Source organism: Mchenga conophoros, linkage group LG12 (assembly GCF_057382185.1).
Source record: "Mchenga conophoros isolate Kocher_MC1m ecotype Shallow Benthic linkage group LG12, M_conophoros_male_GT1.1, whole genome shotgun sequence".
Taxonomy (NCBI): Eukaryota; Metazoa; Chordata; class Actinopteri; order Cichliformes; family Cichlidae; genus Mchenga; species Mchenga conophoros.
Genome location: NC_140537.1, coordinates 33,432,026 through 33,450,035, shown reverse-complemented (window position 1 = coordinate 33,450,035; position 18,010 = coordinate 33,432,026). Strand labels below are relative to the sequence as shown.

The following is an 18,010-nucleotide window of genomic DNA, read 5'->3' as shown; positions in this document are numbered from 1 at the left end:
TTAACCTTGTTTACACACAGCAGTGAATGATTAAGCCTACTTTGCTAAGTAGAGTATCACAGGATAACACAAATAAAACAGTATGAAACCGTAACTTCTGCATGTTCCTTTTTTAAATGTTTTTTTATAGTTTTTTCAATATGTTTTATATGTAAAAACAGTTCACATGAACAGTGGACCAGCAGGGGAGTCATCTTAAGTCGAGCATGCCACAAGACAGTTGCAAATATTAGCGTGTCAGCACCGTGTATTTGAAAACAGACAAACAACATTAAATCTCTTTATCATCAGCATTTAGCTAAACTACAGAGTCACGTAGTCATGCCATCTTTCCTGTTTCACATTTGAGTCAAAATTGTTATTAGCACCAGAATTAACGGGATCACTGTGGCCCTCTGGATTATTTTTCATCTCTAATAAAAAGATGGAGCAAACAAAGCATTGTTGTAGTCTCGTGACATCTGTGTAAGTGAAGAGAGACACTGAATAAAGCCTGAGCCCATTCACTCATTTAAACTGTGAATGGCTAAATGGCTCTTTTCCTACACAACAGAAGACTAGAGTTGGGTCATAAACTAAACGCACTTAACTTGGTTACATAAGTAAATTGCAATATAACTGCAACTACAGATGGATTGGGCAACCGGTATGAAAAGAGTAAACATTTAGAATCTGTGACAATTTTTAAGTGGCCAGTCGGAGGAAGAACCCGGGGGTTACAAAATAGGCCTGATTATACAGAAGTAGATGTGAAATTAACCGTAAGTTTCACCACGTGTATGACCTTAACAAATCCTTTCCCAATGAAGTCTTATTTGATACAAACTGATGTTTGGTTTGTGATTAGTGGTTTCATGGAGAGCAAAATAAACAATAAAGCCCGATATGCTTTAAAAGTGGGATCATCTTGTGACTGATTGTCATCTCTCTTTTCAAAACACCAAGATGACTTTGACTAAAATACTTAGTTCAGAACATTGGGTCAGATAACTGAGGCCAATGCAGAAGACCTTAAACCTCTTTCTTTATCTGAAGGCCAGCAGCTGGCAATAGCTGTTGTTGCAAAAACACTTCCAGCCCAATAAAAAGTCTATGAGAAAACGTCTTTCTGTCTTGAAATCCATAAATACTTTCCTGTTAAGTTTATGGGCTCTGTCACTCATTTTTGGCCACAATGTATAAAACAATAATAATATCCATCCATCCATCTTCTTCCGCTTATCTGGGGCCGGGTCGCGGGGGCCACAGCCCGAGCAGAGAAGCCCAGACATCCCTCTCCCCAGCCACCTCTTCCATCTTGTCCGGGGGAACACCAAGGCGTTCCCAGGCCAGCAGAGTGATATAATCTCTCCGGCGTGTCCTGAATCTGCCCCGGGGCCTCCTCTCAGTAGGAGATGCCCAGAACACCTCACCTAGGAGGCGCCCGGGAGGCATCCTTGTCAGATGCCCGAACCACCTCCACTGGCTCCTTTCGATGTGGAGGAGCAGCGGCTCTACTCTGAGCCCCTCCCGGATGGAGAAACTTCTCAGAAATTCTGCCCATAAAATTATGAACAGAATCAGTGACAAAGGGCAGTCCTGGCGGAGCCCATTACCCACCGGGAACAAGTCCAACTTATTGCTAGCTATGCAGACCAAGCTCTTGCAATGGTTGTATAGGGAGTATGGGGTCCAGACACCCCATAATAATATGTCCATCTTTTAAATCTTTGTACTACTGTGTTAGCTGTGGTATACTATGAAACCAGCTCATTGGATAACAGCTTGTCAATCACAATTCGTTAGCCAATGAGCGTGCAATTTGACAGTCAGGCCCATCCTTCCTTGTCATATTTTTTGGGTATGGCAGCCTTCAAAGATGTCAAAAACCAGTGGATAACATCGCACTAACTACATCCATCTTTTACACCATTTATGGTTTGAAATCAAAATGAAGGCGAGACCGACCATTGAACTGAGAAATCAGCCTGTTTTATACAAACAAATTCAGAAAGAGGCAGCGAGCTTGCCTCATGCTGATCAAAGCTTTTTTTTAAGTTTCCTTTCCATGTAAGTGGTTACACCCTAAAACATCAGGCAGGCTTACTGTTCAGTGTTGAAAAGTGTTTAAATGCTTTCGTTTTTATCTTGTATGCAGTATCAATCAAAACCACACTTTAGTTTATCTTCATTCAAAAACTGAGACAGGATGGCTGAAATCCAGACAATCCAACAGTCCATTTCTAAACCAACACAACAGTCCTGGTACAATGTAAACAAAATGTTAATGTGCCTGCTGTAAAAACTCCTTTTTAGTTGTTTGTTTTTTAAATGGGAACTCCATCCATTGAGCCAAATGTTGTTAATTTGGCCTTGCAGTTGTTGAGATGTTTCTGGGTGAATTTGGGAGATTCAGGTGGTAATTTATAGGGCTTAACGTCCAGTTACTTTTTTGCTACGCCTCTGTGTTTTGAACATACACCTCCTCAAAGTCACAATTAACACTTTAAACACCTCAGTGTTTGGCTGGGAATAGAAAAGTAATGCTTCTGCACCGTAAACTCAGGATGACTTCCTCGCAGTCTTCCGCTCTAGATGATGAAGAAATTACTCATCACTGACATCAGTGCTAAAACCGCAAAATGTGCTGACACACAATGTACAGCCATATCTTCTCAAATGATCAGTGTCACTACAGTTCCCAAGAACAAGAAACAATTCTTATTATACCAGGTGGTTTCTTTCTGAAACCAAAGAGGACAAAACTCGGGATCTGACAGCTGAGCAGTGCTGCGTGCTCAGACACCGTCTACAAAACAACAAACACACTCTTACGAGGAGCGCGCTGATAGAAAGTTGCCTCCTGAAACAATTTTCGGAAACAGCTTTTTGCTAAACCGACACAACACAGAAGTAACCCATTGTTGTGGAAGCTTTCACGATGACTGCTACTGCAGTGAGGAGGGGAAAAGAAAGCGAAGCCGATATTTTCCCTTTCGACACCCAAGAATGCCAAACTTTTCTCTCCCACCAAAATCTTTCCGTTACTTTTTTGGGTTGCTTTTTCCTGGAGAGCGCAAAGGCAGGAAAAGCAGTGGAGAGACAGCTCTCGCCTGTTCACTGCAGTTTCCCGTTCAGCTATCTCGCCTTTCTTCTCCATCTCTTCCCCCAACTTCATCTCGACACTCCCCCACCCTCCAGCGTCTCCTTGACTCCCAGACAAGGTCAGCAATACTTGAGCAGCGACGCGGTACTTACCGTGCGTCCTGGCTTGGTGGAGGTGCAGTCTGAGCTGTGGCTTCCCTGCCTCTTCGACAGTGAAAAGTATCCCAACTACGTGAAGGATTGAGAGCTAATGTTTTCCTCCTGTCCACCAACTCGCTCCTGCCTCATTCCCCTCCTTCTCGTACGCTCTCCCCTCCTCTACTTCCGTCTCCATACACTCCTCTGCGAGGGCGCACTGTTTATTCGCTCAGATTCAACTCACCAAAACACGGAAATTTACTATGACAGAAAGTTCTGAACGGAGAAGAGGCAAAGCAGCAGACTGGTCACGTTGTGTGAAAATTTAGTCAATCGTTGTGGCCCAATTGTGACCTCTAGTTGGCGAGCCTGAAACAAAACTTTTAAAAAGAAAACAGGATACCGGTTTCCTAAAAACCCACTTCTTCTAGAGGCAAAGGCAATTTAATGGTTTTCTATATGAATCTATAGGCAGCAAAACGGTGTCACACCCCCGAATAAAGGCTAAGGGACCAGGAACCAGGAAAAGAAAAAGCCAAAACACAGTAAAGTGTAAAACAATAAAGTTTTATTGACAATGACTCAACTACTCAAAGAAACACACCGCTATTTCAACCAAACAAGAGACCCACAACCTAAAATATCCTGCTAAAAAAAAGGAAATGATTCTCCAAGTAAAAGGGAAACAGTCCTGCTGCAAGAAGAGACTAGCTATTCACTATGCTTGTGTAGTCATCCAGGTCATGGTTGACTAGCTAGTCACTAGTTTCAGACATACCCTGTAAGCCAACGCTACAAGGTGACCGACTCACTGACTGAGCAGCTGTTCACCAGCTTTTATTCTGCTGGGTGGCTGAATGAAGCCAGCTGTGCACTCCTGAGCTCCTCCAGAGAAACGGGTGGCAGCTGTGTTCAGGAAGAGATCGGGTACACCCTCCCAACACAGGCCTGCTGGACTGTAAGAACCAAAACTCAAATGAAATTCATCTTTCAAAGAAAAAACAAATATATATCCAAAAATGTTATTTTATATCAGTGTTTATAAGTCAAAAAAGAAAGAAAGAAATAACACGTCTCTTTAATGCTGTTTTATAAGAATCACAGTCACTGGCTGCATGCACATAGTAGCTTGTTTAAGTGGTCGCAACTGATTCTTAAGGATGAGTGCTCTCATTTTAATCTTTATTGAGATATACTTTGTAAAAATAAATGCTAATAATAATCTCCCCAAACCTCAGCTGACACCTTTCAAATGCTAAAGGGGTTTGAATAACTTTAACTGAAGGAGAGTTCAGTTAAAGTTCAAGAAGGAAGTGGTGGGAGGACTAGCCTCTTTAACCTGCACACCTGTGACGCTCATTTCCAGACCTGTTTTTATTCTTGATGTGTGGAGTATCTTTGCCTGATTCAAAGTTCAAAATAATCCTTATTTATTACCTGGCTGCTCCAGACTGCTTTCCGTTTAAGCCAACACTCTGACTTGCTGCAACTTGCAAACACAAGGTTTGAACAGCAGGTGGGTGGAGCTTCACGGCCTGAGATGAAGATTCAAATATCTCCTTCTGTTTATTTACTGTGATACAAAGTGAAGAGTAGGAAAACGTGAAACTGAACTTTTAGAGCAGAAACAAAAACATCTTTATTTTATCATATTTGATAAAAGCACCCACATAGGCAATAAGGAACAACATGTCAGATGCATTTTAAATGTTTGTCTTTTTAAGGAAAGGCAAGTTTTCTCACAGGTTGCTAAACTTATCTGACGTGTAGCTCCTGTAGTAAAACAGTGACACATTTAACTGTTAAAATACAGCTTTTATTCCAGATTTGCCAGCTTTAACAGTTCTTTTACTTTTATTCTGCTGCAGCTGTGGTAAAGAATGTTTCATTTTTTTCATTGTACAAAGTAAAAGCTGACCACGTTTTCTATTAGAAAACTCGTATTTGTTAAACTGGTGCTAAATGTAGTGTAAAAATGGCAAACGCTATCCGAGTAGTTAAATTGTCTTTCACTTTCTTTAGCTGCTGCACAAATCTGTTTAGTACATTATTGAAATCTTCAGGATGTCTTGACAGTTTCTCAAAGTCTCTTCTTTCTTACACCTTCATTTCCTGAAACTGGCATTTACGACTTTGTTTCCTTTTGTTTTTACACCACTGACATGTTCCTTTCTTTTTCATCTCAGTTTTGTTTGGTTGAAAGTTTCTGCAGCATTTCTCACAGCTCCCTGTCTGAGGTTTCAGTTTCCTGAATACCAAAGGAGGAAACCACTACTGCTTAAAGCCTAAAGTCTAACGCAACTCCAGAAAACTCAGAGAAAGGTTGCAATGTTCAGCAGCTGCAACTAAATGATTTTTATCAGTAATTGATTATTATAAAGGTGAAACGTGCCACAGTGATGACTGCATAGAGTATATGTACCAGTAGGAAAGGTTGAGGACAACATTTTATAAGAATGTATAAAACAAAGAAATTAAATGTTGCCATATATTGTAATCTAACAACGTATTAACACTGTTGTGTTCGTGTGTGCTTCTGTGAACTGAGATCTCTACTGCAACAACCTTCTCACATTTTGGCTTTTTTATGGAATTCAGGCTTTCACGTCACTTCTCGTCATAGACCGCCATGCACAATGCTGAAAACAGCATTGTGCATGGCCACAAGGTGTCGCTAAAAACATATTTTTAAAAAGCACCTTCATGTTCAAAGTTTCATATGTTTTATTCTTCATTTGTTTTCAGTAATCATCCTTTTCAGATGGCTCGCCTTTACTTTACACACATAAATTATTATTAAAAACATAAAAATCCATCAGCAGTCAGTGACTGCAGCCGGGAAATTCTTAACCACTTTGGTCATGGTCTTCCTCTAATTCTTCTTTGTCTTCTTACTCTTTTCCAGGAGTGAACACGTCATTCAAATAAATCATTTGGACACATTTGAGTGGTTAAATGTCTCTTTAGGTACTTTTTTTACTAGTAGCTTGCCACAAAAGACAAAATGTGTTCCCATTTCTTTAGTTGAATCTGATCAAAATGCCAAAGATAGTTTGACAGGAATACATTAGTATTTTTACACCAACAAGGTGATTCCCAAATAGCTATTCACAGAACATTGTGTGTCCTTGAAAAATATTTAATGAAACAAGTGAGGGGCATATTAAAGAAGTGGCAGGGCTAAAAGTAGCTGATGAATAGTATCTGAAAGTCAGGTCCTTGAGAAATAGGGAGAAAATCCAACAAGGACAAGTTACAGAACCTGAGAGATGCATCAGGCCTTCAGTTGATCCATGTACAGTTCACTGTAGCATCATCAGAAGGGGTCTCAGTGGAAGTGTGGCTGTGAAGAAGCTATTTCTAAGGAAGGGAAATGGGGAAAAAAGACCGGGTACACCAAATTATACAAGAACTCAACTGAAAATCAGTGGCGACTCATATTGTGGAGTGACAAATTATGAATGCAGAGAAGTACACTGAAAAAGGAGACTGGCTATTTCTTGCAAGTTGTCTTGTGTTTTAAAGTTAAGTGTTAATTTACCTCAGTTGTTTAAGTTGCTGCCAAAGAAAATCATTTGTGCAACCAATGTCCACTAGTGAATTAAGTAAATCCAACATGTTCTTTTTTTCAGTGTATGGTCAGAATTTTAATACTATCACTACTATCAGGAAAGCAAATGATGGACCTTACAATGGCTACATTTTTCAGCTTGACACAATGAAAGAATAAATAATAAAGGTTCATGTTGTTCAGTTCCTCGAATTATAGAAACAGAAACATGTGCGAGCTTCTTCACAACCCTGTGAGGAGGGCTAGGTAAGTTAAATAAAAATTTGAAGGAAGTTTAAATTAATCAAATGAATAATGTGGCTCTTCATGTACTTCCAGGTTTTTCTCTAAAGAGAGATTTGTGTTACCATTACACATCGTACAGTGGAGAAGATTATAAAAGGATTGGTGACAAAACACTTTATTTCTTCATCACGTCCTCTAAAGTCTGGAGAACTTTTGTTTTTTATGTTTAGAGTATGATCCAAAATAAAACAGAAATAAGAAAAAAGTACACACAAATTAAACAAAAAAACAAATAAAAGAAAATGTATTTAGAATATACTAAACACCTCTAAATTCTACGTGCAAACATGATTACCATACAATGAAATGAACATATTGGTTTGTTTGTTTGTTTTTGTTTCTCAAATATATTCAATGTAACAAAGCCAAAGAGGTGTCTTTGCAGTATTTCCATGGATGAATGAGCAATATGTGATTCTCTGTTGAAGACAAGTTTAACTTACAGTGAGATGCAGGAAATCATGCATATCTTTGCTAAAACAAGACTTGTTTAAGGTTAACATGAGGAAATAAAATGGAGTGATAGTGTACAGGCATCAGTATACAATCCTCTGAAAACAAACTAATCCAAACAACATCTGATTAAAGGTTGACAAAAAGGCTACAAGTTACTGTCAGAAGGATGGAGGAAGGCAACAGTTTTAAAAGATGTTCAAGAACTAGAAGACCTAAAGGTGGGAAAAGAAGGAGTGCAAAGAGCCTGAAAACAGGTTCAGATAAGCTGTCAGATGGGCCAGAAACATTTTCCAGCCTGATCTCAGCGGAGAAAACAAAAAAAGTTTTCTGTCACTAATTACAAGTAAATGCAGAGAATTTAATCCTTTCACTGCAGTTTTCACATTTTACAAATCCATCCAGTGAACTGAATTAGATCCTGTATGGGTGTAGCTGCATGCCTGAAGGCCTTTATTATGTATATACACAATTCTGAGCCTCATTTTTACTTAGAATCATTCGATTAGAATCATTCTCATTTCCTTCACTATTTTCACACCAGCACGTTAGGCTGCATTCACCACGGTTTGACCACTAGATGGTGCTCTGCCCTCAATAATTGCATTTACATACAATGTCAACAAAAAAGTAATTCAAGATTAAAGTAATACATTTACACACGTGGTTCTATTTACCAGCATCTTTTCGTTAAAAAAAAACCGTGTAAAAACTAAATTTTAAAACGTTTTATTTATTTTCTCAAAATGCTAAGAGGCATGTGTGTTTCAGAGATTAATCCTTTCATTGTCTTTGGTGTTGTATCTTATCCACCGGTGAGTGTGTCTAGTTTGGCATTCTATTCACTTGTGACCCAAGATTTTTCTTCTTGCCTCAAATATTCAGTTTGCACAGCTCACAGCACACAGAGGAGTGTTAATAGCATTACTAGAGACAGTAGATAACATTAACATGCATTGTATTTCAAATCAGTGACACTACTTACCCCTTCTAATCTCGTTAAACTGATTTCATTAACTGTCACATTGTGCATACTGCGATTACAAAGGTTCTGTAGACTAAATCATTGACTTTAAACACATTTCTCTGTATTCTACTTATTTTGATACTGCTTCAGCATTTGTATTTTAATTCGACGTGTCATACGGGTAAACACAATTAAGACAGTTGATACTTTTATGACTCAGTTTGGGTTTTTCTGTGCCATAGAGTAGCTAAATATACAACTTAACTGGTATTTTCTTCAATAAAAATGAAGTTAAAGACCACGTTAATTACTTTGTAACACTGTTTATCTTTTTTCACAATAATTAAGTTTGATATATATATATATATATATATATATATATATATATATATATATATATATATATATATATATGTAATCGTTGTGGGAAAATATCATAAAAGGTGATTATTGGATGACTTGTGTATTTAAAATTTGTTTATCGTGAATGTTTATCATTCATGCGTTGATTTTCGTCTGCTCCCACACGGTCCACCTTTAAAAGAAATTTCGTCAGTCGACCTTAAAAAAATGAAACTGTTGGGGCTCGGCCCAAGTTTTAGTGACGTAAACGCTTCCGATTGGGTGATATTTATATGTAAATTTGGAGGCGGGCTTGTGGAAACGAGTAGGTGACGTCAGTTCGCCTGTTGGCAGAGAGCGAAACAAACATGGCGATGGATTCGAGTGGCTGGGGATTTACGTTAACTTTATTCGTGTTTTCATACGTTTTTGCGACGAGGCTGGTTGAAGCTTCGGTTTCAGACTCGAGGGAAACCACGCGGATACTCGGCATGAGGCTAGAGAAGAGCGACAAGCCAGCCGAGACCACCGAAAGGGGAGATATTCAGGTGACCGAGGGGAGCGACATCTCCTTAAGGGTCTACGGGCTCCACTTGTTCCCCAACAGCTCGGATATCATCGGGTTCGGTAAACTGTTCGTCAGTAATAAAGAAGATGATGATTTCTCAGATAAATGGTTAAACAGGACTTGTCCCAAAGATCAGAATGATATTGATGTTAGGGGACCCATGAAGGTAAACGACGAAAACACCTCAGGGACAGTCTCCCTCAGCATCAAGCAGCTCCGTAAGAATGAGATGGTGAAAGTGTTCGGCTTGTGCGTCCTGGACGCCCGGGATCAGAAGTGGTACCTGATGGACGAAGAAGACGGCAGGCTGCGCGTGGTGGAAGCGAAGAAGTCCCTCCTGCCCATCTGGCTGCAGATTATCCTCATCTGCTTCCTGCTGGTGCTGTCCGGTATGTTCAGCGGGCTCAACCTGGGACTGATGGCGCTGGATCCGATGGAATTGCGCATCGTGCAGAACTGCGGCACAGAGAAGGAGAAGAAGTACGCGCGGAAGATCGAGCCCATTCGTAGGAAGGGCAACTACCTGTTGTGCTCACTGCTGCTCGGTAATGTCCTGGTCAACACTACGCTCACCATCCTCCTGGACGACCTCACCAAGTCCGGGGTCGGAGCAGTCGTCGCCTCCACTGTCGGCATCGTAATATTTGGCGAGATTGTCCCCCAGGCTCTTTGCTCCCGACACGGATTAGCAGTCGGGGCGAACACTATCGTCCTCACCAAGCTGTTCATGCTGTTGACTTTCCCTCTGTCCTGGCCCATTAGCAAACTCCTCGACTGCGTGCTGGGCCAGGAGATCGGCACCGTGTACAACAGAGAGAAGCTAGTGGAGATGTTAAAAGTCACCGAGCCCTACAATGACCTGGTGAAAGAGGAGCTGAACATGATCCAAGGAGCGCTGGAGCTCCGGACTAAAACAGTGGAGGATGTCATGACGCCAATCAACAACTGCTTCATGATCCACAGCGACGCTGTGTTGGACTTCAACACCATGTCCGAGATCATGGAGAGCGGCTACACCAGGATACCCGTGTACGAAGACGAGCGCTCCAACATCGTGGACATCCTCTTCGTCAAGGATCTGGCCTTCGTGGACCCAGACGACTGCACCACCTTGAAGACCATCACCAAATTCTACAACCATCCGGTCCACTTCGTCTTCCACGACACCAAGCTGGACGCCATGCTGGAGGAGTTCAAAAAAGGTTTGTGGAAATCTTGGTGCTGGTGATATGGTGTGATAACGCAGGAGTGAAACCTGTGATTTGGTTCAGCAGTGTACGGTGCCAGCAAATGTTTCTGGTACAGCTTCATCCACTTCTTAGGTGCATGGAGGAGACGATGAAGTAATCAGAGCTCCAGCAATGTTTTCGCTTATAAGACCTCTGAAAGCCACATGCTGAAAAATGCAGTAGTCAAGCTGGTGTTTTGGCATCTTCAAGTCAAAGTCAGGGGTTAAGTTTGCTCTCAAAAATATGACTGGTCGTTTTTTCAACTCTTTTCAGTAGAAGTGTGACACTGGTTATTTAAACCTTTCCCTTTATCAAATCGCTTAATTTAAGAGTAAATGAAAGTTTAATTCCTGAGATATATCCTACCTGCACCACAACTCCTGCATGTGGGTCAAGTATTTTGTCTAGAGATAGTCTCTCAGTGGTAGATGCCCTTTTTCTTGAAAAACGTATTCGTTCAAGTTTATCAAAGTGTCGTCTTAATCATTTGCTATATCTGTCTAACAGAAGGTTGTTGTGAGGTTCCATAAGTAGGTTTATTTCTCGAAGTAGTTGTAGTTCTCTTGATCACTTGACAGACAGAAAGTTCTCTGTTGAAAGCTAGGCAGGTTTGTGTTTTGAGATACCATAACACTTCCCAGTTTTACTTCTCTCTTTTGCCACACACACACACACACACACACACACACACACACACACACACACACACACACACACACGCAGGCTCACGTGTTCACACTCGCTCTCAGGACGATTTACAAACACTGACGCTATCTCCCGCTGCAGTATATTTTTCCTTCCTCAGGCTTCTCATCTGAAGGTCAAAGACACAGACACACACACATACACACTGGCTTACTGTGTCTAAATCTTGTAGTATCATTAATATCCTGTCATTGGACTTTGTTGGAATGTTGTCTCTTTCACTGTAACAATTCATTTAGCTCTAATCAAGTGTTGGAAATTGAGTTTTGAGTTGCTGTAGTGGTGCATAGTGCTGTGTGATATTTGGCCAAGATGTATCTGCAGCTCATCGAAGTGAGCTCGGCTGGCAAGGTGGGAGGCTATGGTAATAAACTGCAGTGCATACAAAAACACACACACTGTAAATCTAGGTGCTTACAGTGTTGAAATCTTGACAGAGAGATTTTCTTTAAGTAATTTTGACAATATGAGAAGTTTGTGTGTTTAAAGTCTTCAGTTTGAAGGTTACAGTGGAGAAAATGTTCGGGCCTCTCGTTGCTGTTATGAGTCATAGTTGATTCCAGTACCGGTACTTATTATTTTTGCTCTTCTTTATTTCTCCCTCTATTGTGACAGAAAAAATAACCATACATTAAAATAGATTTCAAAGACTTTGATCTCTTCTCTTTATCAAGCCATCTTGTGATTAAAAATTTGAGCCAGAGCAGAACTGATGTAACACAACAGATAAACATCTGTTTATGACATCTGTACAAGTCGTCTTATATGCTGACAAGCTGATGAGATTTAGCAAGGGCAATAAATTTGTGCATCTTTTTCTCTCGCCCCCGCTAGTTTCGGCAGATGGCCACCTTCCTGTTAGGTTTCATTTTTTCTCCCTGCTCTTGCTAAGTGCTTGCTCATGTGAGGTGGACGGATTGCTGGGGCTTCCGTCTATAACCTTCTATGATCTTCACCTAATCCTAAAAAGTGCCCTGAAATAACTGTTGCGGATTTTTGGGGGAACTTGACTAAACCTGTGCAGAGTTGAATGCTGGAACAAAAGAAACACAGCAGTCTGACCTTAAGGTTAATCATCTTTTTAACACAATTAGAAACACTTATAAATTAACTGGAGTATTGTTTTTTTTTTTAACCACATTAAAATGTTAAGTCAAATAAGTATTGCTCTGCCAAGCAAACGTTATAGTCAGTGTAATTTAATTAAGGACATAATTTGAAAGACTCTCAGCAGAAAGTTAAACCAAGTACTTTCAAATGTCATGCCTTTTATGTAGATTAGCCTGCTGTGAGTAAGACTCAGTGCTAGTCACTGCATTTCTCCTTGATGACATCCTAGTCATGCAATGTGGAGGGGCCAGGATTTGCATGTAGGTTGTTGGGAAAGAGGCTTTTTTCACACAAACTTCAGCCAGTGTAGAGAAAATCTGGGTTAGACATTCTTTGAAGCTGCTCTTTCCCCACACGTAACACAAAACCTTCAGGTGCATTCTCACTACTGTTTGGTTTATGCTAGAATGTCTCCTAGAAAGAGCATCTAGGTGGCAGGGCACTTGATGCCCATCATCCTCTTTGTTCTTATATCAGAAGCTGGCCGTATAATGTCTGCTCTGACTAAGCTGAACATTCGGTTCTCACATCTGCTTTTCTGGGAAATGCAGAGAAACTTTCAGGGCTGCGGTCCACCTTGATGTGGTGAGCGATTTGTTCCATAAAACCTAGTGAAATTTGTCTGTAGTCACGAAGAACCATATCATTTCTGAATCTGTACTTTGGGTCAGTTGGAGTGGGGGTTCACAGTGCGATTCATGGAAACAGCTGAAATGCATACCTAGCTGTTCTGTTATGGTTTCAGCTAATTCAAGACAGGCAGCACAAGTAATGTTATTTACAGGAGATGATAATCTGTGGTCTGAGAGCTGCTGTTATGCGAGTTGATGTTATCTATTTCCGCTAACACATATCTGTTTGTTTTTATATGACTATTGGTATGAAAGCTGGACAGTTATAAAAAAAAAAAAAAAACCTCAAACGTTCTTTAAAACTGTTTTTAACAGTAAGGGATGATTTAATATTTGCTATGTTGACATTCTTGCAAATACTGCAAAAACACTGCAGAGTCTGAACATACCTCAGAGTATTACCTTTACCATGTCAGCCTTCACGCTGTGACTGAGGAGCCTATGTTCAGGCTGTGGTGGACGGCTTTAACGTGGTTATAGTATGTGCAGGCTTAATTTCCTGTGCACCCCCTGCTTCTCCTGTGACCCGGCTCCCTGCCTGCAACTCGAGTTCCTCTCACTGCAGCTCGGCATCAGTTACCACAGCGATGGCATCCTGCAGCTTCGAAGCGCACACACAGATTTTTCACAGGGTTTTGCTCCACGTAATCAAAACCACTGAATTTACATTTTGATTTTAGAGTTTGGCTATTAAGTCATAGTCAAGACTGTTTTGAATAGATACCAGTGTCTGTTACACACTCACACACACACACAGGAAATGAGTGTGTGTGTTATTCCCACTAGCCTTTTCTGTCAACATGACGTGACATTTCAGATGGACTATGAAGTGACCTTATTAGATGAGATCAAATTTTAATGACATACAAAAGCAGACATTTGTTTCCCTAGTAGCATTTTCCAGTTTCCCGTGGGAGATTTCTGAGGTACTCGCAGGTCGGATGAGATTAATAATCTCTCTAGTGAGTTCTAGATCTACACCGAGGTCTCCTGTCAGCTGTGTGCCTGGAAAATCTCCACAGTGGAAGGTGCCCATAAGACATTCTGATTAGATGCTCCAGCCACCTCAGCAGGCTGCCTTTGACACAAAGGAAAGGTAGCTCTCCTCTGAGCTTCTGGATATCTGGAGATCCTGGTATCTCAGGAGACAAGGATTGCACTCACTTATTTTACATAGCCCAGCCGTCCTATAGAAGAAACTAGTTGCTTCTGTGATAATTAACTACTACAGACATAAGTCCGAACACTCACTGGTAAATTAAAACCTCTCATATAAGTTTATGGAACATGGTTAAAGGCCATACTTCTATTACTCGTTCCTCTATAATTTAATGAAAAGGTGATGGTAAAATGGCCTTGCTTGTGGCTCTTGTGTAATTGGCTTAGTGCACACTGGACATCAGGCAAAATTTAGAAAGCACACAAACACAAGTGAACCGCGAATTTCCTGGAGATCCACGTGCACTCTGTCAACAGACTCTCACATGTTGTAATTCGTGTATTTTATTGGCTTGCATTTTGCCCCTGAGGAGTTGTCTTTTGAAAATGCCATTAGGATTAAGTGACAAATGCTTTAGAAAATCTTTATTAGGAATACTAATCTTGTCACAATGAAGGATCGCCACAAGCAATATCATCATGCACGAAGTTGTCATTTTAAGTATGAAGTGAGTTTACTAGTAAAATCATTATATTTTGATACTTGAATTAAGCAAAATGATCTTTATAACCATCCAGTGAAGTAACGGCACTGTGGAAGATTGATTGTGTGTAATTTATGACATATAGATTGTTGCCATCTAACCACAAGCTCAGTGATGCAAAATCTCCACCCAGTAACCACAATAGCATTACTTTGTGGGGTTTTTTCTTGTTTTGTTTGCATGTCTGGAGACAGATTTTTGTCAGTGCAATAGTGTCTAGTAGTGTGTAACTGTGCAATATAACTCAAGTTAGCCTCCTACAAAAGCACAGACCTGTTTTTCCAGATGTTGTCCAGGGTTCTTGTGTGAAATGGCTCTGGTCTCAGGTGTGTAAAATAATTCAAAGCCAGATAAAGGTTTGAGTTTGAAGATGGGTGTGGCTGGACACACGAATGCAGAGTAAAGGGAACCTGTATGTCCGTCCTATGTTCTCTTTACTGTATTTGTAATTCTTTGATGTTTTCTGACTTGTGTATAAACCTATAGTATTTTTAACGATGGGTATGATCTTGAGTCTCTGGTGCTTTTGTTGGTGGTTGTCAAGGCCGTCCACATTGTCTGCAGTTTATCGGCGTTCGGGCACTTATCTGCCCCTCCCACCCACCCTGTTATTGTGTGCTCTGGTTTAATGACCGTTTGTCTGTTAGGCTGTGGGTATATTTCCAAAACAGATTAAAAATGAGATTTTATGGGCCATGTAGTGGTTAGAGTTTGGTGTAAATGAAGGATTTCTAAAATAAATTCATAAGATTAGCTTGAAATTCAAACCCTGTGAGGTGAGTACTTTTAGAACAGCTGACAGCTTTCTCCACCTCATTTGGACATAACAAGAAAATCGAAACTTCAGAAGTTTGTGATGGTGGGTTTGCACTGTTTGTTTACTTTTTTTTTAAAATCCGTGAATTACTCGGGTAACTAAAAAAATTAAGAAATAATTAAGTAAGAAAACTATTGGCAAATAAGGATGTAGTTAAAAGCCACAGATGTCTGTATGCGTTTCTAACATCCACTGTATAAAAACATTGGATTTAATATGAAAGGCACTGATGATGTTCCATATGTGCACATAGTTTCAACCACCTGACAGCACGAGCAGCTCCTGGGACCACTGCGTTTGGGTCAAAGCCATGAAAAAGAAACAAAGTGCTGCCGATAAAAAGAACAGGGCCAAGGACTCTTATTACACTGCATTACATTCTCACATGAATGCAGTAAACAACATGAATGTCAGGTTCACTTTTCTAGCAGGCGGTTTGTTTGCTTTGCAGACAGCTCAGCGTGAAATTAAGAACTGCACGCTGAGTCCACGCTGACCCTCGTGGTCCCTCGCAGAGGGGCGAGGAGGATATTTGTTTTCTTTTTTGTTTAATCTAAACTTAACTGTTGGCTTTGACGTGCCCTGACACATCAGCCTCTTAACTTCTGTGCCTGTGAAGCAAGCACAGATACACTCGTGCTGGTGCTTGTGATACTCCCTGCACATTTGCACAGACATGGATATACAGTTGTGATCAAAGACATACACACATCACGGGGTGTTCAACAAATCCTTCTTAAGATGGCAAAGAGAAACTATTAGTTGTAATCAATCATGATCACTAATGAAAAGTAAATAGGTCTTGGCCTTGTATAGTTAAAAGACCTTGTAGAACCTTCAGCACCATTTAAAAAGGATTTAAGTGAGTGCATGTATGTAATCGAGCCTGTACGTATGCTTTTGATGCTGTGTGGATTAGAGAAAGTCTGAAATAGCTGTGAACATGAGCCCGGGAACCTGCAGTATTTACAGCTTCTATTTGAGCCTCTAAGGAATGTTTTATGATGTTGAGTAAAAGATTACCCAATCTCAACATGATAGGGCTGTCAGAACAAACCTATGTCCCCACTCCTGTTTTTATGGTGGGTGTGTCTCTCGTCTCCCGCTTTCTCGCTCCGTGCCCCCCCCATCACTGCCTCCAGTTCTTCCCAGTTTCCTAGTTTTTGCCTCTTCCCATCTGTCCTTGTTTTTTTTGTTTTGACTTTCTAGAGAGGAAGAGTTCCTGTAACTCCTGGTAGAGATTGGGTTTACTGGAATACAAATAGTGTTATGGTTCTAGAAAAATGTACAGTTTTGTAGAAAGCGGTTGCCAGGTTGTGCAATGACTGTTAGTTACAACTAAAAGCTGGAATTGTACAGATAACTGAACCTTGTACAGACATTCACACAAAAAAAATTGGTTTTTAATTAAATGCTGTTTATGAATCACTTTGAAGTTGGACCTACTTACTGCCCTTGCATTCGTTTTGCTTTATGTGTTGTAAAAATATTATTGTCTTCTCCCACTCTTTTTATAACATAACAAAACAAACTTTAATCTTACATTATATTCATATTTTTCTTTTATTGCTAAATGTCACGTCTATAAATATGTGAATAGTCCACTTTAATGGAATGCATTTATATAGCGCTTTTCTAGGCACCCAAAGCTCTTTACAATTCCACGATTCATTCACTCTCACATTCACACACTGATCCAGGCAAACTACAGTTGTAGCCACAGCTGCCCTGGGGCAGACTGACAGAAGCGAGGCTGCCATATCGCGCCATCGACCCCTCTGGCCAACACCAGTAGGCGGTAGGGTAAAGTGTCTCGCCCAAGAACTCAACGACCAGGACAGAGAGAGCTGGGGGATCGAACTGGCAACCTTCCGGTTACAGATGAGCTTCCCAACCACCTGAACCACGGTCGCCTCCCCTTTAAGACACCTACATATTTTACAGTCACAGCCAAAAGTTTTGAAAAATGAGTTTGCTGCTTCAGTGTTTTTAGATCTTTATGTTGGTTGTTTCTGTGATGTATCATGGTTAATTACACGCACTTTATAAGTCCTAAAGGCTTTTATTGACAATTACATCACGTCTATGCAAAGAGTCAATATTTGCAGTGTTGCTCCTTCTTTTTCAAGACCTCTTCAAATCGCAATGGCATGCTGTCAGTCAACTTCTGGACCAAATCCTGACTAATGGCAACCCATTCTTTTTTTAATAATCAATGGTTGGAGTTTGACAGAATTATTGGGTTTTTGTTTGTCCACTTGCCTCTTGAGCATTGACCACAAGTTCTCAATTGGATTAAGGTCTGTGGAGTTTCCTAGCCATGGACCTGAAATATCAATGTTTTGTTCCCCAAGCCACTTGGTTATCACTTTAGCCTTATGGCACGGTGCTGGAAAAGGCATTGTT

General features: G+C 40.5%; 2 protein-coding genes across 3 annotated transcripts in view; one reads left to right on the top strand and one right to left on the bottom strand.

Annotated features, from left to right (window-relative positions):
• LOC146563050 (phospholipid-transporting ATPase ID-like) overlaps window positions 1-3,435 on the bottom strand; it is a 48,241-nt gene extending 44,806 nt beyond the window's left edge. The window contains exon 1 of the mRNA XM_085295404.1: window positions 3,238-3,435. The gene's annotated coding sequence lies outside the window, so the exon portion shown is untranslated. The remainder of the gene's footprint in view (window positions 1-3,237) is intronic.
• A 5,736-nt stretch (window positions 3,436-9,171) lies between these two features.
• cnnm4b (cyclin and CBS domain divalent metal cation transport mediator 4b) overlaps window positions 9,172-18,010 on the top strand; it is a 48,698-nt gene continuing 39,859 nt past the window's right edge. The window contains exon 1 of one of the 2 annotated variants that reach the window (XM_085295401.1): window positions 9,172-10,610. In XM_085295401.1, the coding sequence (XP_085151527.1) occupies window positions 9,209-10,610 (1,402 nt within the window). In that variant the 5' untranslated portion in view covers window positions 9,172-9,208. The remainder of the gene's footprint in view (window positions 10,611-18,010) is intronic. The other variant, XM_085295402.1, reaches the window with a different exon arrangement.